At 44.1% G+C, this 22,136-nt stretch overlaps 1 protein-coding gene across 1 annotated transcript in view; it reads left to right on the plus strand.

Annotated features, from left to right (window-relative positions):
- Slc49a4 (solute carrier family 49 member 4) overlaps positions 1–22,136 on the plus strand; it is a 79,317-nt gene that overhangs the window by 3,323 nt on the left and 53,858 nt on the right. The window contains exon 2 of the mRNA XM_028886312.2: positions 15,598–15,691. Within this exon, the coding sequence (XP_028742145.1) occupies positions 15,598–15,691 (94 nt within the window). The remainder of the gene's footprint in view (positions 1–15,597; positions 15,692–22,136) is intronic.

Consider the following 22,136-nt stretch of genomic DNA (forward strand, 5'->3'; position numbering starts at 1 on the left):
ATAGATCTTATTTGGATTCATCAATGTTTTCCACTGTTGTTGGGTGTTTTGTTTTCTATCTTAAGATTCTGTCTAGTCTCTTCCAATCTGGAAATTCCTTAGTCATCCCTTTAAAAGTTGGCCATGTTAGGAGTCATCAGAAGGCAACAGTTAAGGAATTGAGGAGATGGTTCAGTGGGTTGGAGTATTTGCTGTGAATGCAGGTGGACCCGACTCCAAATCCCCATGCACCCATGTGAAAGAGCTGAGCATGGCCTCCAAGACGGAGAGGAGGGTCCTGGAGCTCCAGTGAGCTTCAGGCTCAGTGGAAGACTGTCTGAAACAGTGAAGTGGAAAGTGATAGAGGAAGGTGCCCATTGTACTCCTCTGGCCACACATGCACCTGCAGACACAGATGTGTGCACACACACACACACACACAACACACACACACACACACACACACACACAGACACACACAAAGAGTAAACTAAAGAAAACAAAATCAGAAAAGGCTTAATCATAGCCTTACTAATTTTCTTATGATAGGTGAGTGAGATACCCTGTTCTACACAATAGGATGCAACTGGGGACACTGGGTTTAATGAGTACACACAAGAACACAGACCAGAGGAAACATGGCCTCGATTTGTATTCAAGCAGAGGAGACTTAGGAAGAGGAGACTTACTAGAAATCTCCTCTTCAGGAAAGACTGGTCTGTTTTGGGTTTTATCCACTTCCTTAATTTTAATTTAATTTTAGCATGAATGACTCTTAGGTTGCTAGTTTTTATGTCAACTTGATACAATCTGGTGTCATCTGAAAAGGAAGAATTCTTCTAGAGAAAATGCCTCCATAGGATTGGTCTGTACGCAAGCCTGTGGTATATTTTCTTTCTCTAAAAAAAAAAAAATGTTGTTTATTTGCGTGTGTGTGTGTGTGTGTGTGTGTGTGTGTGTGTGTGTGTGTGTATACACACATACCTGAGGAGATCAAAGTCATTCCCTGGCACTAGAGTTACAGGTGCTTGTGAGCTGCCTCATGTGGGTGCTGGGATTCAAACTCTGGTCCTCTGCAAGAACACTGTGTGTTCTTAACTGCTGAGCCATCTCTCCAGCCCCTGTGATGATGCATTTTCTTCACTGCTGATTGACATGGGAGGACCCAGTTTACAGTGGACAGTGCCACCCTGGACTGGTGGTCCTGAGTGTTATAGAAAGCAGACTGAGCAAGCCATGAGCAGCAAGCCAGAGAGTGGCGTTCCTCCATGGCCTCTGCTTCAGTTTCTCTCTCCAAGTTCCTGCCCTATTTGAGTTCCTGCCCCTGATTTCTCATGACTTGAGAGTTGTAAGCTGAAACAAAACCTTTCCTCTCCAAGTTGGTTTTGGTCATGGTGATTTAACGATGACAACTCTATTTTAGTTTGGTTTTTAGTGTAGGAACTTAGTCCAAAACAGTCCAAAAAAATAGTAATTTTTTGCTTAACACAACAAAATGCTGTTTTGTAGTTTCTTTTAACTTCTTTTTTCCCCCAGCAGTATTTTAATGTTGTTTTCTGAGTTTAGCTAATCTTGCTTTTGTGTTACAGAATGTTAGTTTTTATTCTACTTATCATAAATGCATCTCTCATTCATGGCTGTCTACATTAGAAATTACTATTCCCTTCAGAAAATAAGTTGCTTTGGGGATTATTTCATAGTTCCAATAACTGTATGGACAATTAAATTTTGTATTTTCCATTGGTTGAAGCAATACAAAAATGAATTTAAGATCTCGCCCTTGGGCTGGGGATCCCCAGCATACACTGTACACATGTATAACTGTCCCCCCAAGTTCTCTCTTTTGGGAATAGTTCTCCTTTTCAGTGGGAGCAGTTAATATACTTTCATAATCTTGGTGTCCCAACTGCACCCACACCCAGCAAGCTCTCCCTCCCAGTGGCTTGCTCTCTGGGAGGGATGCAGTGCTCTCTGATTAGCATAGAAACCCTGTTATCTGCTGAAACAAGCGTTGTACCTTTCCATCCCTTTGCCCTCACCAGCAAGGAAACAGAAGAGCTTGTTAGTGAGATAATAGGGGTGCCAGGCCTGCACCCTGGAAAGCAGGCCAACGAGTGATTAAGGCAATAATACGTGCTAAGTGAGCTGGGACTAGAGGCTCCCAAAGTCTTCAGTTAGTGAGAGGACTGAGTGTTGTATTTTAAAAAAAATGACGGGAAGGAGTCACACCGTACAGCTGGGTCCATGTAGGAGGTTTGTTGAGGGGAGGGTAGAGAAAGGGGCAGAGGAGAGCAGAGGAGAGAAAGAGGGAGATGGAGGTGTACAAGGCCCGCCTTTTATAAGGAAAGGTAGCCAGTGCGCACAGCGGTGCTCTGAGTGGCTGCAGCTGAGGGGTATCCTGTCAGGACCCTAAGGACAGGCCGGCACAGATGCCTAAATGCTAACACTAGGAAGCAGAGAGGACAAGCGATGCTTTGGAGAAAAATACAGAACAGTAAAGGGAGAAGGGCGTGCAATATGGTGTCATCCAGTGTGTTCTAGCTTGTGTAAGTGTCCCACCGGCCTCACATGCAAGATGTGTTTGAATAGATGCCTGAAGGAAGAGGGAAGCCTGGCATGTCAATGCTGGACAGGAATGTCTGAAGGAAGAATGGCGATGACAGAGATCCTGACTTGTTTGTCATAGACTTGTTTGTCATATTCCAGAGGGAGCTGTGCAGCCTTTGAGGCTAGAGTAGCCCAGTGAGGGAAACTGTAGGCAGAGCTGAGGTAGAGAGCTAGAGAGACGGGCTCAGGCTGGGCCTCCTCAGCCACTCCAAGGACGTTGGCTCTTAGGAGTGAGCTTAGCCATGAGGCTTTGAACAGAGGAGTAAAGATGACTCTGCTCTTGTCCTGACTCTGAATGCAGAAGCAGGAAGACCTCTTAGGCTAGTAGAAGAGGCCAGGTGGGAGACCAAGCCAAGGCTGGCTTCCAGCCCAGGTGGTAGCAGTGGAGGATTTGAGAAGAGATTAGATTGGACATGCGTGTTGAAAGTAGACTCACCAGTATTGTTGATGAGTTGGATATAGCATGTGAAGGAAAGGAGAAGGCTAATCTATTAACTTTCGAGTAACAGGGAGAATGGAATTTTGATCTACTGGAGTATTTAAGATGTGGGAGGGAGGTCAGGAGCGGTGGCGGTGGTCCACACCTTTGTTCCCCGCATGCAGGAGGCTGAGGCAGGCGGATCTCTGTGAGTTTGAGGCTAGCCTGGGCTACATAGTGATTTCCAGGCCAGCCAGTGCTACCTTATAGTGAAACCTTTTCATACACACACACAACACACACACACACACACACACACAGAGAGAGAGAGAGAGAGAGAGAGAGAGAGAGAGAGAGAGATTATGAAGGGAGTAGTAGTTTAAGGTAAATGGCATGAAGATTGGGGATTTGAAATGCCCGTTAGATATTCATGAAGATAGATTAAACTGTCAGTTGAATATATAAGGAGTTCAGTGAAGAGCCTTCATGATACATGTAGGAACTCTTAGCTGTAATGGAATTTAAAGTCTCAGGGTTAGATTGGATACCTTGGAGAGAGGTGGGATTGAGGTTCAATTGAATTGAACCTGGGACACCCCATTATTATGAGGTTGGGGGAAGAAGAATAAACCCACAAGTGAGGACAGATAGAGCCTTGGATTTAGCAACATGAAGACCTTTGGTGTCATTTGAAAGAATGACCTCATTAGAGTAGTAGGGTGAGGTAAGAATAAAATGGGAAAGAAGAATTGGAGACAGTAAGTGTGGAGATGTCTTTGCAGAAATCATGACATAAAGGGCAAAAGAGAATTTGAACAAGAGCACTAAGGATTTTCCTTTTTTAAGTAAAAGAACCTAAAGCATATTTCAGTAATACAGTGGTGTTGTGGATACATGAGGAAGGAGGACGTAGATGCTGGAAGGAGAGAGAGGAATTGATGTAACCATGCTGTTGTATTAGCGTAGTGGGATGTAGTCTTCACAACATAAATAGATTAGTTGACCATAAGAGCATTGACAACTAATGCTTACTAGTAATAGAAGCCAAGATGTATTTAAGGTGATAGGTGATAGCTCACGAGGGTTATTTTGCTCTTATGTAGCAGAAAATCAGAAACAAAATTATCGCTTGATGAATGAGGTTAAGGGGACAGTTATTGGAGAGAGAATAATTTACTGTCATAGTTAGGGTTCCCATTGCTGGGAAGAGACACCATGACCATGGCAACTTATAATGGAAAATATTTCATTGGGGCTGGCTCACAGTTCTAGAGGTTTAGTCTGTTATCATGGTGGAAAGCATGGCGGCATGCAGGCAGACACGGTGCTGGAGAAGGAGCTGAGAGTTCTACATATGGATTGGCAGGCAGCAGGAAGGGAGACACTAGGCCTGGTGGGAGCTTCTGAGACCTCAGAGCCCATCCTCTGTCATACATTTCACATTTCGTCCACCAAGGCCACACCCACTTCAACAAGACCACGGCTCCTAATGGAGCCGCTCCCTATGGCCTAAGGGTGCCATTTTATTCAAACCACCACACTTATGAAACACTTTCTCGGGAACCTCAGAATACACCAGTTAGAAGTTGATGGATTGTTTCAGCATTGAAAGCCTACTTGTTTTGTTTTGTTTTTTGGAGATGCAGTTTCTCTGTGTAACAGTCCTGGCTGTCCTGGAACTGGCCCTGTAGACCAGGCTGGCCTCAAACTCAGAGATCCGCCTGCCTCTGCCTCTCAAGTGCTGGGATTAAAGGCGTGTGCCACCACCACGTGTGTGTCGAAGGCCTAGTTTAAATGATTGATTATTAATTTGAAGTGAGATGAGTCAGAGTAGTGGTATGTTTTCCTTCACCGTGTTCGATTGGGTACGCTCAGGTAAAAGCAGAAGTGTGTGTGTACACACATGTGCTTGTGTGTGTGTATGTGGGGGTGTTTCCCTAGGTGAATAGGACCAAAAAGAGCTCATGCCAAGAATAAAGGGTTGAGAGTGATATAAAAAGGGACTATGGAATATAAGCTGAGTCAAGAAGAAAAGAAAGCATCCTTAGATAAATAAGAAAAAGTAGTAGACTTACCCATTGTTTTTTATAAGATAAAAATTTTCTTGTCACAGTTGTTAGTGTATGAAAGGGAATGTGTGGGAAAGAGAGGTCATGATTGAAAAGCCAGGTACTCGTAACTCAGATTATGTCATGGATGTAAATTTATAGAATAAAGGCAGAATGTAACCAAGAGAGTATATGGTTGTCTTGGTTAAGGTTTCTCCTGCTGTGAGGAAACACCATGATCAAAGCAACTTAGGGAGGAAAGGGTTTATTTGGTTTACATATCACAAGTCCATTGAGGGAAGCCAGGGCAGGAATTCAAACAGGACAGGAACCCAGAGTCAGGAGCTGATGGAGAAGCCATGGAGGGGTGCTGCTTACTGGCTTGCTAACCATGGCTTGCTCAGCCTGCTTTCTTATAGAACCCAGGACTACCGCCCAGCAGTGGTCCCATCCACAATGGACTGGGCTCTCTTACATTAATCACATTAATCACTAATTTTAAAAATGTCCTCTAGGCTTGCCTGTAGCCATATCTTGTGAAGGCATCATCTCAGTAGAGGCTTCCTCTTGCTGTGTGACTATAGCTGTGTCAAGTTGACAAAAACTGAGCCAGCACAGTGGTAGAAATAGGTTGGAGGGCATGATCATGAGTAAGAGGTCAGAGAACTGAGAGGTCAAGATGTGTGGTATTGTGTTAAAATATTGTTATCTAATAAATTTATCTGGGTAGAGAACAGACAGCACTAGATACAAAGGCTAGAAAATGGTGATCACACTTAATCTAGCATTCCAGAGATAAAATCCTCTGGATCTCTGTGAGTTCAAGCAATGGAAATAGCAATGTGACAAGCTTTAATCCAGAAAGCCAGCCTTTAATCAGGATTAGAAAGAAAAAGAATATAGGGTGAGGACAGAACTAGAGGATTTGGCTGGTTAGATTTGGTGGTTAAGCATTCAGGTTTGAGCAGTAATCAGCTGAGACCATTGATGAGGACTCAGAGGCTCAGTTGAGGAGACAGACAGCTGAGAATGGCAATGAGATAGCTGTGGCTTGTTGTCTCTATTACCAGCATTATCTGTTTGAATTAATCTGCTACAATGAAAGCATTATTTAGCAGATAATTGAAAGGAGTATTGTGCTGAGTAGTAATGAATCAAGTCTCTTCAGACAATGAGGATAAGTGATGTGGAGGCAGGTATGTGGTGGTCTATAAACAACCACAGTGAGGAAGAGTTGATATTATGTCAGATCAAATAGATTAAAGGCTGCTTTGGCCATCGTAGTGGTTTAAGTGAGAAGTACCCCCATAGCTCAGGCATTTGAACACTTTGTTCCTAGTTGGTGGCACTATTTGTCAAGATTAAAGAGAGGTGCAGCCTTGTTGGAGGAAGTACATCACTGAGGGTGAGCTTTGAAAATTTAAGGCCCCACCCCACTTCCAGTTCACCCTCTGCTTCCTGTTCTTGCTTGCTTGCTTGCTTAGTGCTTCCCTGCCACGGTGGACTCTTCCCCTCTGGAGCAGTAAGACCAAATAAACTCATCCTTTTAAAGTTATTTCTGGTCATGGTATTTTATCATAGCAACAGAAAGTAACCAGGACAGAAGTTCATATCCGAGAGTGGGCTGTTGCTGTGGAGAACCTGACCGTGTTGTCTTTGGAGGAATGTGGAAGACTTCGGAACTTTGGACTACAAAAGTGGTTGAATGCTAGACAGGGCTTAATGGGCTGCTGTCGTAGGGGCCTGGAAGATCGCAATACTGAGAACAAAGCAGACGATAGAGGCCCAGCTCAAGAGTCCAGAGAGAAGCAAGGACTTGAACAGCAACTAAGCAAGAGTCCATGCCCGTGACAGTTTGGCAAAGAATCTAGCTGTCTTCTGTCCCTGTCCTAAGAACTTACTTGAGACTAAATTGAAACATAACGGACTAATGTATTTGGTGGAGGAAATTTCAAGATAACCATGTTGAATCTGGTATGGTTGTTATGATGGGGCTTGGGCAGGTCTACAGTGAAAAGAGCAAGGGAGGCAGAAAGAAACACAAAGTGTACAGTCGGGAGAGAAGAGACACTTGTAAACTTCATGTTACAGCCAAGGCTTGTGCGGGCAGAGAGGCTGGGATTGTTAAGGAGATTAACAGAGAGGCCTGCTCTGCACTGGACTAAGGAAGGAAGGGTATTCCCAGGACAAGAGCCCTCCCCCTAACCTCCCCCCCCCCCCCCCCCCCCCCCCCCGCCAGCTAAGCTTCCACCTTGTCAAAGGAAAAGGCCTAAAGAATTTTCTGTTCCTAGAAATACCATACCTGCAAAATAAATAAATAAATAAACAACAACACAAAAAAAAAAAACTGCTGCTAATGTGATTCCAGGGGCTGAGGGTCCAGCCCAAGCTGATAGTACAACTTGACAATGTCACCCAGACCACACGGTGATGGTTTTAGAGGCACGACGGACAGAAGAATGAAGAGACGTTGAGTGAAGCTGCGAAAACGAAGTCTGGGCTTCAGTGGACACCCCAAGATGTCAGATGCCAGAGTCGTGGGGTGTCTGCCAAGAAGAGCCGCATACAGGAAATGGAACCAACCCAAGAGAGGTGTCTGTTACAGACAGCAAAGCTGGAGGTCATCTGAGCACTTGGCACCAGACATGAGCGACCGAATCTGTGTTTGGGCTGGTGGGTTCCGGTCTTGCTTTGGTCCAGTGTGCCACCCTGTGCCTATAGTCTGTGCTGCTAAATATTGGAAGTTTGTAATATGAGTTTGAATTTACAGGAGGTTACAATGAAAAGATTACCTTGAGTCTCAGAAGAGAATTTTAAAAAGTGTTGAAGCTGTGGAAGACTATGGGCACTTTCGAAGTTGGACTAAATGTGTTTTACCTTATGATATCGCCATGAGACTGTGGATACCAGGGAGTAAAATGTGGAGGCTTGAACCAGGAGTGCTCCCCACAGCCTCGGGGTTTGAGGACTTGCCTGTTGGTGCTGGCGTGTCTGGAGAGCTCACGGAAAGCCTTGGTGGAGGGGAACATCGCTGGGGACCAGCTTTGAGACTTAAGGCTCTGTCCCACTTCCGCTCTGCTTCCTGCCTCATGCTCGTTGCTAAAGAGGTGATCTGCCAGCTTCCCGCTCCCACTGCCAGCTTCCCTGCTGTCCTGCCAGTTTGCACTCAGACCCTCTAGAACCATAAGCCAAACCAATCCTTTCTCTATAAGCTGCCTTGGTCATGGTATTTTATCAAAGTAGCAGAAAAGAAACTAATAGGGTGTTGTAACACGAATTGCTAAACCGTCTTATTAATAGAAAACCCGGAACCAGACATTGGGTGAAAACTGAAAGTTCAGAAAAACAGAACAGCCAGCCCTAGTTCTTACCTCTTCGAAATCCTGTCTTGAAAGAGTTAAGTTCCTGTTTCCTCACCTTGTATACCTTTCTCTGCCTGCCATATTACTTCCTGGGATTAAAGGCTTGTGTTCTTCCCAAACAAAGACATGAGCTCTCAAGTGCTGGGATTAAAGGTGTGTGCTACCACACCTGGCTCTGTTCCCAGGGTGGCTTTGAACTCACAGAGATCCAGACGGATCTCTGCCTCCTGAGTGATAGGATTAAAGGCGTGTGTGCCACCACTGCCTGACCTCTATCTCTAATTTAGTGGCTGGCTTTGTCCTCTGATCCCCAGGAAAGCTTTTTTGGGGTACACAATATTATCACCACAATAGAGCCTGATGGAAAAATCAGAAACTGGGTTTTCACTAAAACAAAACAGCAGAAAAGTACATGAAACATAGCTCTCCGACATTGAGTGACTGGGCACAGCAATGATCCTTATAATGGCTTCAGCTTTCTCCCTGGGGAGAATTTCCATGCAGCAGTGCACAGATGGAGAAGCCATCCTTCTTCCTAAGGTGAAGACTCAGTTATGAATTCAGTGTTGGCAGTGTAGCTCAGTTGGTGGGGTACCCACCTAACCTGCCAGATGCCCTGGGTTTAACCCCAGCACCACATAAATCAGAACAGTGGTACACAGGCCTGTAATCCCAACCACTGTGGAGGTGGGAAGAGGAGGGGTAGTTCCTCAGGTGCATTCACATCCACACAATACAAATGTAAACAACTTTTAAAAAGAAAAATTAAAGAGGCCATCAAAAAGAATTCTTAGGGTACAGTACCAAAGAGGAGGAAGCTTCGGAGAAAGAAATTTCTAGATCTGTGAGAGGGGTTTTATCTGAGAAAACATCCAAAGGCTGGAGAAAAAACCACCCTAAAAGAGAAGGCAGAAAAAAAAATGATTCTGAAGCCTGTACATGGCATACACCTATGACAGCCAGGATGGGCAAACCTTTATAAATATACCCAATATGTCTTTAAGATGGAAGGAAGCTTGACTGCGGTAAGGAGAAATAGAGAAAGCATTAAAAGGCAACATTAAACTAGCAAAGTTGAAAAGTTTACTTAGTGACTCAGATTTTAAAAAATACTGCACTGGGGCTCAGTGAGGCCCATTTAAAATGGCCTGGCTTACATGTGGTTGCGACCTCAGAGGAAGGTGGGCAAGATAAAAGGGTAAAGAAGGATAAAATGAGGTGATAGAAAAAATGTTTTTGAAGAAATAATGGAAGAAAAGTTTCCAAGTCTGATTTCTCTATCCTATATATCTAGGAATCCCAGCAGAGGAAAACTACATCAAAACATACAATCATATTGCTCCAGGCCAGTGGTAACAGAGGATCTTTTGTTTTGTTTGTTTTGTTTTTTTGAGACAGGGTTTCTCTGTGTAGCTCTGGCTGTCCTGGAACTCACTCTGTAGACCAGGCTGGCCTTGAACTTAGAGAGATCCACCTGACTCTGCCTCCCAAGCATTGTGACTAAAGGCGTGCGCCACCACTGTCCAGCTGATACCAGAGAATCTTAAAATGCATGAGAGAAAAAGACTGGAGAGCTTTAAGACAGAAAACGTGGCATGCTTAGGAAGCGGCCGTGGAAGCAACAACCTAAGCAGGGAGTCGTTATGGGAGGCAAGGTGGAGAGACCCTTTGGAGAAGGTTGGGGTCCCCTTGATTGTGCTGAGCCCCCCAGAAGGTGCAGTGGGAAGGCTTCCGGGGTTAGATTTCGGAAACATTGGATTAGAGATAGATGAAACATCATGGGATAAGGATGGCCTGTGGGTTTGGGTCTCTGTCACCGCTGTAAGCAGGCTGAGCAGGCACAATGTCATTATCCAGATGGTGTCCCTGGTTGGCTGGTGTGAGGGCAGGAGAGGCTTGGCAGCGAGCAGCAGCTGTCTTCCCCGCACCTGAGGAAAACGAGGCCCCTGGACAAACATGCTCTCACCATGTGAACTTTGTCTCTGCAGCTCTGTTCTTGAATTAACTTCACCTGGATTCTTTGTTTCTGTTTTATTAAATACTTTTATTTTTCTATAGTGTAATTATAAATCTTTAAATTTACTTATAAAAAGATTTATTTATTTATTTATTTTTAATGTGTGTGGGTGTTTTGTCAGCATACATGTCTGTGTCCTACATATATGCAGTTCCCACAGAGGCCAGAAGAGGGCGTTACAGATAGTTGTGAGCCACAAGGTGGGTGCTGTGACTCGAACCCAGGTCCTTTGGAAATGTAGTCAGTGCTCCTAACCATCGGGCCTTTTTCCAGCCCCTTGAATTTACTTTCCATTGCAGGTATTTGTCAAGTTCTGTCTCACAAAAAAAAATCTTCTGACTCTCTTGTGTTATAGCCTGGTGTTTTTTACTTGTTGTGGAGAATCCCATCCCTGTATCCAGTGGGTCCCCGTATCTCATCCACTGAAAGGCAACTTCCTGAAGAATCTAGATGCCATATTTGATAGAATTTTATTTTTAATTTTAATTTTGTTTGCTTTTGCAAGTGTGTTCTTTTTTTGCGGGGAGGGTGGTTTGAGACAGGGTTTCTCTGTGTAGCTTTGCACCTTTCCTGGAACTCTGTAGACCAGGTTGGCCTCGAACTCACAGAGATCTGCCTGGCTCTGCCTCCCGAGTGCTGGGATAAAAAGGCGTGTGCCACCACCGTCCGGCTTGCAGGTGTGTTCTAACCATACTCTTCCTTGTGTGATTTTTGCCCTCACATACTGTGACCCCTGGAGGTCCATTCATGTATAACTTTTGCTTATCTCTTTATTGGATTTCACTGAGTCCTTTATTACCTCTCTTCTGGGATGAGTTGATGTCTCTCTGATTAAATGGAATTAGAGAGTCCTGCTTTGTTGAGGTATGTGACAGGCAGGAAGCATTCCATTCAAGATCGAGAGTCTAAGTGGGATAGATTAAGTAACACATGGCAACAATTAAACAAAAAGCCTGCTTGTAGTTTATCTGCTCCAAAATTGCTTTAATAATCACCTTTCACAGCCTCTTCGTTCTCACATTTATATAAGCTATTATAGCATCATATCTTTGATTGAAAGCAGCGCTGCACATTAGTCTTGGGCAGCAGCAGTGGCAAGCTGGGGTGTCTGGACCATATGGCACAGTCCAGTGCCTCCCAACCTCTTTGCTGCCTCTAGAATTACAAGCAAAACCCTTGGGAGGAAGATAAGCCTCGTGTACAGCGTAAAATGTAAACTCTGGCGTCTTTTCCGGTGCCCAGAATAACTTTACAGGAGCAGTTTTAGGGTATTTATGGCAGTGTGTGTGTTTTTCATTAATTACACTCTATTTCCTGCAGCTACCCTGCCTCTTCCAAGTCCGTGCTCTGTTAGGAGAAGCAGTAATGAGCAGTATGTATTCATGACTTGTTAGCAGGAAGCACGATTCTCTATGGCATTCCTCCTGCCAAATTGTATTAATCATATTCAGATTGTATAAGAATATTATAAAGTCTGCGCCATTCATATCACAAAGTATTCTCAGTGTGGCATTTATGTGCCAGATCTGGATCTTAAATTTATTTTCCCTGCGATGTTTGTTCTGCATAATCATCGTTTTGTTGACTTTCAATTTCCTTCAAGCAGAGAAGAAATTTGAAAATCAAATATTTAACCATTTATCCTCTACTAAATTTTTTTTTTCTGAAAAAAAAAAAAACATTTCATTAATTGTTTAGTTCTGTTTTCTCCGTGGCATAGTTTCAAATGTTGGATTTGGGAGATATTTGAAAGAATAAGGGCCTCCTGTACCCTGACTTGTATGAGTCACCCGTGTGCTGTGGCTGCCGCAGCCATGAAGGTAATCGTAGTTCAGTGTGAACAGAAGAATAGCATTCCAAACGTAGGCAGACGCAATTTCATTAAACTGTTTCATTATGTGTTCACAGTGTACGTCTTACTGAGTTATCGTGTGTGTTTCTGGTTACCTGATGTTTTCTTTCATTCTGTTGCTGTGACAAATACCATGACCAAAAGCTTACAATTGCAGGTAGCAGGTCATCCATTGTTAGGGGAAGTCAGGACAGGAACTTGAAGCAGAAACCTTGGAGGAAGGTTGTTTATGACTCATCTTTAGCTAGGTTTCCTTAGACAGCCCAGGGCCATTTGCTCAGGAGAGGGCTGGGCTGGAGAGGGCTGGGCCACAGCGGGCTGGACCCGCCTCCATCAGTTAACAATCAAAAGGATGCCTCACAGACCAATCTGCTCTGGGCAGTCCCTCAGTTAAGGCTCTCTTCTCAGGTGACTCCAGTTAAGACTGACTCAACTCAGACACCTTGATTGTGAACGTGTGTGTGTGTGTGTGTGTGTGTGTGTGTGTGTGTGTGTGTGTGTGTATTTTGCCCTTTACTTATGTGCCTGCTCATTGGCACACATTTGAAAATAACTGATCACATTAATAATACAAAGGAAAAACTACCTGATCCATATTATTTCCTAAAGTCGTGAGCCATGACTTAAATGAAATAAATTTTTTTTTAACTTGTTAGGCATGGTAATACACACCTTTAATCCCAGCACCCAGGAGGCAATGGCAGGCGGATCTTGTGAGCTCAAGGCCAACCTGATGGACATAGCAAGTTCTTGGCCAGCCAGAGCTACACAGTGTCTCCATTTTTTTTCCCCTAATTTTCATTATTATCGGTGTATATATGTATGATGGGAGTATTGTGTTAACCTTTCCTGGGGAGACATGTTACTATCCAGTCACCCGACCTGGGTGCCAAAGGCAGACAAAATAGGACCTCACCCAAGTTCAGCCTGGTGACCAATGAACTTCCTGAACTTTTGTCCAGCTGGGGCAAGGTTTCCTTACAGTCGTGGGTGACACTGGGGCCCTGCATCACCACAAGGCCTACTCCAGCATGGTTGGGGGGCCTCATGGATGCTACCTCACAGAGTCCTGGTTAGTAACTTTCCACTTCATATGTAGCTGAGCATCTCCCAAGAGCACTTGCACTCAGAGCTGGGGGAAGTAGTAGTTGAAATCCCAGGCAGGGTTTCCTGATAGGGAATGTCAGTAGCTCCATTACCATGACCAAAAGACCTGGCCTCCACGGTATTGCTCTGCTCTGATTGGTGGCTAAGGACACCTTCCAAATGGAATCTTGTTGCAAGGAGTACGAGCTGCCATAAAGCAGGGAAGTGAGGTCTTTGTGGAAGTCAGGAGACTCTTCCCAGAGTCATTCTCTCCTTCCATCAGAAGTTCCAGGGATAAAACTCAGGCTTGGGCAGCAAGGAGCTTACCTCTGTACCATCTTGCTTGCCTCTGATTTTAATTTTTTTTAACGGCTTCATTTACTATATATACTGGATCAACATCAAATCATACTATAATGTATATAGCATGTTATTTAATATATAAATATATTTTGCTTATGTGCATGAATGTTTTGCACAGATGTATGCATGTGTGTACACCTTGTGCATGCCTAGTGCCTTACAGAGTTCAGAAGAGGTATTAGAAATGAATAATTTTGGTCTTGCTCTCAGAGTCACAGAGAGAAACATGAGAACAAGGCAAAAGTAACCTGGCTGTGCAATTTCTATTTGTACAAAGGTGCATCATCACCAAGACTGGGCTAGCAAGCATGCTCACCTAGATGGCCACAGTATCTTTTTTCTCTAACACAGGAGGGCATTAGGCTATTCCTCACTGTGGAAGGTTCAACCTCACAGTCCACTCAACTGGCTGATTTGGAAAGTGGAAGGAAAAGGAAAAAAAGAGACTTGAGGGGCATGTTGATGTGGAAACCACAGCTCCCATCCTGAAGGAGTAAGAGATGGTTTATTCTGGGGCCATTCTAAGTGACCATGGCCTGGGAAAACAGATTCAGGTTACTTTAAATTCCAGGTTCCACGTGGAAGAAGTTACATGAAGCTTGTATAGTTTCACAGAACAGAGAAAGTCATAAATCAAGGCAAGTTTAGAATATATTGGTGGGTACGCCAGAGAGACAGGTACATGAGATGAGGGAGTTATTCTCTAGGTGTAGATGCAGACTGATGACATTCTTAGCCTTAGCATTGGTAGACGCCAGCGGTCCGCTAAGTCAACAAATTCTAATTTACTTATTGTCACAAGGTTTTAGTTCAGATACAGAGTGGAAAAGGAATGGCTGTCCCAGAAGACTAACACTGGCCCAGGACAAAGCAATGTGCCTCGGAGAACCTGCTAAATCCCAGCCTCGCTGGAGTTCTGAAGCTCCAGTGGCTCCATCAGTCTCTGCAGACATGGAGGCTCTTCCCAGGAGTTTCTCATTCACAGCCAGACACAGCTTCTTTCGAGGAATTTCCATTCCCAGGGAGGAGGGGAGAGAAGAGAAGCAGGCACATGGCCATTAGACCTGTTTCTCACGGAGGGCATCGATTCCCCTGGAACTGGAGTTGTGGATGGTTGTGAGCCACCATGGAGATGATGGGGATTGAACCTTTGTCCTCTGCAAAAGAAGCAAGTGTCATTAACCTTCGGGCCATCTCTCTAGTCCTGACAGCATCCTTTTAGACGTTGAAAACCAGCTGGATAGCACAAAACAATCAGAATACTGTTATTTGTATTAATAGTCGGAGGGTTGTAAAGACGACTTTCCATGCCCCAGACTAAACAATAATTTATTGTACCAACTATAAAATAAAATACATAGTTTTGGCCAATTGTTTTTTCTTTTTTCTTAATATACCTGTCACCTTAGAATAGTTTTTAGTCACAATGTAGTTTTTATTAGCAGTTTGAATTTGAAAGTTGGCATTTTTACATTGGATATGTATATAAAGATTTATTTTTTTATTTTTATTTGTGTGTGTGTGTGTGTGTACATGCCTGAGATAAAATTTAAGTCATCTTTTAAAATAATTTTCCATGCTTTTAGTATTACACCTGAATGAAGCCTTCTGGACATTCACTTGGATGACTAGAAGAGGGTTAGGGCTCCCCTTCTGTCTTTGTGATCATCACAGTTTTCCTACTCAAGGGAAAGCCAGCTACTTTTCAGTGTTCCGGTGGATTTTTCCATCCGCAGGTTGGGGCATTAGAAAAGAGCTATTGTGTTAGAATGTAATATTAGGTTGATGACATACAAAGAATCTCGGCTACTGTTGGGCTCACATCAAGGAAACAGGACTCACCTGGATGCTCTCCTCCTCCCTAGGTTTGCGGGTAACCGTGTTGCTGACGTCCCTTCTTGTGGTTCTGGGAACTGGTCTAAGGTGCATACCTGTATCAGACTTAGCCCTTAAGAAAAGGTAAGTCCTGTACGACATTTCCACAATTTTAATCTTTTCTTACAAGTGTATTTATGCTCGATTATATGGTGATGTGATCTGAGAAGGTCACAGGTGTGGAAGCATTTATTCTTTTTCTCTATGTAATAGTTAGCTTAGTTTCTTATCACATGGAAGATGCTGGACTAGTTATGGAAATAAAAAAATACAACAAAACAAGTGAATCTTCTTGTTACCCAGGAACTATAATAACCATGAGAAAATGAAAGCATAGTATTCCACAAATGAGTATAACAGGACACACACACACACACACACACACACACACACACACACACACACACACGCGAGGCAATGGGGCTGGAGAAATGGACCAGAGGTTAAGAGGACTTGCTGGCTTTTGGAGAGGACCTGGGTTCAGTTCCTAGCACTCACATGACAGCTCAACCATCTGTATACCCCAGTTCCAGGGGATCCAACAGGTATGCACATGGTGCTTATATGTGCATGCAGGCAAAACATTCATGCAGGTAAAGTAAAATAAATGGTAAAGAGGAGATCTAAAATTACCCCGTGAGATAAAAAAGTTTTGGTTGTGCACAGAAGTGTAAATGGTAGGAGACGGAAGGTCACACCTGGCAGGGATGGCTGGAACCAAGTGAGTGGCTTTGTGGGCAAGTGTGGGAAGGTCCAAGCAGCAGCAGGCGCTGCCGGAATGTGGGGCTGGAGTCTTTAAGAGTGTGAGCTCCTGTAAGGGTTCAGGGCTTTTTCTGAGCTAGGAAACCACTGGAGGTTTTAAGCTGTGGCGTGTCCTGGTTACAGGCTGCTGTGCTGGTCAGGGAAGCTGGAGGTCACAGGCAAAATGGGGAAACAAGTCTGTGAACGGGGGTGAGGGGTAGGGGGCGGGGGTGTTGTGTTAGCAACGATGATGTGACAGAGTGGTGAAATTCTGTTACACTTTGGAGCACTTGCTGCTGGAAATGCAGGTGTGGGCAGGAGGGGGGTCCAGGCTGTCTCCTGGCTTCGAGGAGTTGCAGGAATGGGAAGGATTCATGCTGGAGAGCAAATGTGAGAACAGGTCTGAGGCCTCGCCAGAGTAGATGGCTGTTGATTCTGTTAGCCAAGATGGGGACATGGGAAGGTGGGCTTCAGTGACAAGGTGACTTTCACTTAGAACAGAAACTTAAAGTTTAAAAGTAAATGTTCAGTTTCTGATTTTCAGAATATGTTCTCTTACGATACAAATATTTTGTATCGTAAGAGAAAGCCAGAAAAGATCATGTGGGCTCCTGTGGAAGGCTGTCACTTGCGTCCTTCCGGAGTTGGGTCTTCATTGTGTTTGAGATAGTCTTGATTTTTTTTTTTTAAACATTACAGGTTTGTTTGTTTTGTTTTTAAGCATCCACAGCGTTAAAATACAATTTCAGTGTAACATGGTCAAGGCACTCTGAAGAGGTCAGGCAGCCTCTGGCTTTTATCCTGCCCTGGACCACCTGTGCTGTTACATCCCACCCTCCTCATCCTTCCCAGTTAGGATTCGAGAAATAAAGAGTTGGGTCTACATTTTGGCAGAGAAAGTGGAACAAAAGAGAATAGAAAAGAAATGTGAATAGCTGGGCTGGAGAGATGGCTCAGTGATTAAGAGCACTGGCTGTTCTTCCAGAGGACCTGGGTTCAATTCCCAGCACCCATGTATCTGTAACTTCAGTTCTAGGGGACCTGACACCCTCACACAGATATACATGCAGGCAAGACACCAATGCACATTAAAAAAAAATGTGAATAAAAGTTGGATGGACAGGTAGGAGAAACAGCTCAGAGATATTGAAACTTCCCTAAAAAGATAGTATACATTTAATTTTCAGTTTTGCATTCATCTGTAAAGTTTTCCCCAGGAATGAGATACTTTGTGTCCATACTGTATTTTCAAGCAATATTCACAGTACACAATGCAGCTGTCAAAGTGAAAATACTATAATTAGAGCCTATATTTTTATCTGATAATGTGCTAGATTGCTACTTTTCAGCTTATATGACATTGTGGAAAGAATAAAGACATACAGTATGTATTTAAACATCACTGAAACAAGAATTTGGCAATCTGTGTCTTGTGGGCCTGTCTCAGATGGAGCTTTTTGAGTTCAGACTCAGCCTGTTGAAATGGTGCCCTTTACCCTGACTTCTTCTTCTTTTTTTTTTTTTTTTTTTGGTTTTTCGAGACAGGCTTTCTCTGTGTAGCTTTGGAGCCTGTCCTGGAACTCACTCCATAGACTCCTGAGTGCTGGGATCAAAGGCATGCGCCACCACCGCCTGGCTACCCTGACTTCTCTAATCATGACTCCTGTGACTATCAGGAGTATTTTATCTGAATGTCCTGGTGAAAACTCAGGAAAAACTATTTTGCCACTTTTTTCTTGTTATCATCCTAGACAGAAAGGGGGGCTCAAATAATGAATTATAAAGCATTTCTCCTAAGCTCTGATAGCAAATCTAACAAGGACCAAAAGAAGCTGTAAATGTTCTGCAGCAGTGAATGGCATTCCACCATAGTGTGAAGTACTGTGGGGCATGCCAGGAACAATCTAGATGTCCTACGGGGAAAGCTGGAGTCGGTGACTTCTGTCCCGGTCACAGATGTACCAGCCATATCATAACACCTGCTGTGTTTATTCCTCTCCATGCAGAATCGTTCTCCTCAATGCAAACAGCAAATGGCCTTTACTAATGTGTCAGACAGTTGACGAGTGTGCTTCTGACGAACCTCGGTTTTCTAGAAATAGTCTCCATCGTGAAATGCTTTGCAGCCGGCAGAATTATCTTTCAAATGGCCGTAGTAGAACAGGCTTTTAGAAGTTACATAACTATCTAAAAACAATGAGAAGAACCCTGGACTCTTGCCTTCCTGCTTTATGATTCCTGTGGGATTAAAGACTAAGCACACAAATAAAGCCATAAAGGTGTTAGGAAATGGTTGTTTTAGAGAAGCTGAGAATTAGGAAGCCCTGCCAACTAAGACACAAATCCTAAAAAGCCCAAAGAAAGGCATGTGACTACATAGAACTTTAGAATGTCTTCATGATTAGCCACTGTAAAACGGAAGTCAAAAGAGACGTTAAAAAGTAGGACATGCAACAAATAAGACGAATGGGCCGTTTCTTTAGTTGAAAGTGATTACTTCAAGTCAGCAAATGAGTAGCAACCCAGTAGGAAGTGGGTAATGGATATGACAGGCGATAATAGAAATTAAAATGCAAATAGCAAAACTGAGAGAAAGAAGCCAGCTTTCCGTCATGGCTAAATAAACAAGAGGTAAAAAGTAATCGCCTCTCTATCTGGCATTGCTGGTGTTGGAGCAGTTTGGGATGTCCCATTTGCAGGGCATTTTGGCACTATATCTGGTCTTTACCATGCACATTTATAGAAAATTAGCCCACGTGCAGAGCTGTACCAAGGGGCAGGGCCCACCGTGTGGGCAGCTTTGCTTGTGACTGGGGAAGACTGGACTCACCCAGTTGCCGGCCACAAAGCGCCGTGCGGTTGATTGTGGGATTGTTTGCAGCTGTGGAAAGGGTAACAGTTTGCAGGTGCTGATGTGGACTGTCGGTAAAATGTGCTTCTGAGCAAAGAAGTCTGCTTTAGAAAAGTATGTTTAGTGTGCTTCTACTTGGAAAACCACGGCAGAGGTGTATATGACAGCTTTGGCGAGGACTGTTCCTAGAAGAAGCCATTGCTGCTGGCTGTCTGGGGAGGGAGCGGAGAGGTAGGTACTGTAGGTCTGGAGAGAAGAGAACGTTCAAGTCCTGTTTCATGTTCTTTCCTACTATTGGGGATATCCTTCAGCATGTGCATATATCTATTGCTGTGATAAACACAATGACCCAAAGCAGCTTGGGGAAGAGAGGGTTGATTTCATGTTACAATTTACAGTCCATCACTGAGGGAAGTCAGGGCAAGCACTCAAGGCAGGAACCTGGAGCAGGAGCTGCTGCAGAGGCCACCGAGGAAGACTGCTTACTGGCTTGTTCCCCATGGCCTGCTCAGTCTCGGTTCTTACAACATCCAGGACCATCTGCCCAGGCATGGCACCAACCCCCGTGGACTGGGACCTCCCACATTAGTCAAGAAAAGGGCCCACAGACTTATTTGTAGGCAATCTGATAGAGGTATTTTATCTAAAACTGAGGTTCTTCTTCCCAAATGACTCTAGCTTGTGTCAAGCTGACAAAGAACCAGGGCAGTGTGCATTACCTACCTTTTTGACTAAGTGAAACTGAGGTGCTTACTAAATGTCAGTGGAAAAACCAACTCTTACCTCAAAGAGGTTAAGAGAGAACTTTTGCTGAGTCAGTAAGAACCGCCATGGTTGGGACTGTAGGTTCAGGTTACCACAAACTCTACGTACAGAACAGAGAAATGGTCAATCAAGACACTTTTCAAATACATCAATGGAGACACCTGGTAGGTAGTTCACAGCAATCTCACCATGGGCCTCAGGTGCCCCAGGACAGCATTCTTAGCCCTTTGGTGGGTGGGAACTAGTCGTCTGTACATTCCCAGGGATTTACCTAATGGTCCCAAAGCTGTGAGGTCACATACAGAAGAGGGCCATTAAGGGGCCTAAAGGCTGCCTAAGTTAATTAGTCTTTGGACTAGAAACACGGCGTTCTCTCAGGTCATTGATGTTCTAATTATTCAGCCTTTTACAGGGTCAGTGTAAGGGGTGTTTTTGGACCTTTTATTCCCAGTTACCCCTGTTGATCAAGCACCATGTTTTGTGCATCTGGACTATGAATAATGGGGGGGGGTATATGTAAATTTCCCCAGTGTAGAAATATGAATCATCTGATAGAAAAACGAGCAATATAAACATTTAAGAACTAAGGCTCTTTTCTATAAAATGTGTAAAATTAAGGTTCCCCTACATCAGTGTCTTTAAAAATAAATTCCAGAAACTACCTGTTTACTAATATTCTAGATCCTTGGTCCCCACCCCGGTGCTAATAATTTAAACAAGGTCTGTTAGGTAATCTCATTCTATTAGGCTCAAGAACTACCTGCCTGGGTGCAGAGTTCCTTCACTTTACATTACAATCAGTTAAGTAAATTGCATTTCACGAATCTGTTCTGCAATATAATCACATAAATGCTTTTTAGGCAGATTACTGTTGAGATAATAGGGACTGATGGATAGCTCAGCAATTAGGAGCACATGCTGCTCTTGCAGAGGACCTGGGTTCCATTCCCAGCACCCACAGAGCCGTGTAGAACCTTCTGTGATTCCGGTTCTCAGAGATCTGACCCCCGCTCCTGGCCTTCTTGGGCACCAGGCACAAAGAGTACACATACATACATGCAGGCAAAACACCCATAAAACAAAAATAAATCTCAACGAGTTAGACTCTGTTAATAATTGTAGTTGCCCCGTTTGATTCTTACAGCCCTAGGGCCAAATTTTTGAGTATTTCTGCATGGTGCTGAGATTCAGGACTGGTGATAGGTGGGGCCGCAAGGTGAGTCTTCAATAGAGGAGAAAGGTGTGAAATTAGAGCTTTGGCAATTTGTGTCCTTTTCCCCTCTTGTTGTCATTGTGATATGTTGATTTCTGATCGTTCCCAGGCCCCCAGTATCACACAGGAATATTAATTTTGTTCTTGTTCAACATATCGTACATATACTGATAACTATATAAAACACAGCCAGGCATGGTGGTGCACACTTTTAATCCCAGCACTCACGAGTTCAAGGCCAGCCTGGTCTACAGAGCCAGTTCCAGGACAGCCAGGGTTACACAGAGAAACCCTGTCTCTAGCCCCCACCTCCAAAAATATATAAAACACATATTTTGATAAAAGAATCGTCAAGCACATCCTCGAGTCCCATCACCCAGGTCAGAACTCTGAAAAGCCAGTATATAACAGATCACCGACGTTCTCCTCTCCCTCCCCTGTATGTGGATGAGATTTTCAGAGTAGCTTAAGTTGGGTCACTGAGAGTATTTCAGGGCCAACACAGTGGCCGAGCAGGTCAAGGCACTTGCAGCCACAATTGACGGCTTGAATTCAATCCCTGGGACCCACGTGGTGGAAGGACAGAACCAGATACAGCAAGTTGTCCTCTGACCTCCACATACATGCCATGGTACATGTGCACACACATACACACCCAACACACAAAATAAATAAATGTTTTTCTCTGACTCTTTGGAGGGGGGAGTGCTGGGGGGTTGGGAAGGGTCTCCTAGTGTTGCCCAGGCCAGCCTCCTGTTCCCTGTGTAGCTGAGGATGACCTTGAACCTCTTCTGACTCTGCCTCCCAGGTGCACTGCCACACCCAACTTATGTAGTTCTGGGATTCATCCCCAACTTGCCTGCTAGGCAAGAACTCTACCACCAGAGCCACATTCTGCTCCAAGAAGAAAATACAGTTTTCAGAGTGTTGCGAGGGCTGTTGAAAAATGCCTGTTTCTT

Source organism: Peromyscus leucopus, chromosome 12 (assembly GCF_004664715.2).
Source record: "Peromyscus leucopus breed LL Stock chromosome 12, UCI_PerLeu_2.1, whole genome shotgun sequence".
Taxonomy (NCBI): domain Eukaryota; kingdom Metazoa; phylum Chordata; class Mammalia; order Rodentia; family Cricetidae; genus Peromyscus; species Peromyscus leucopus.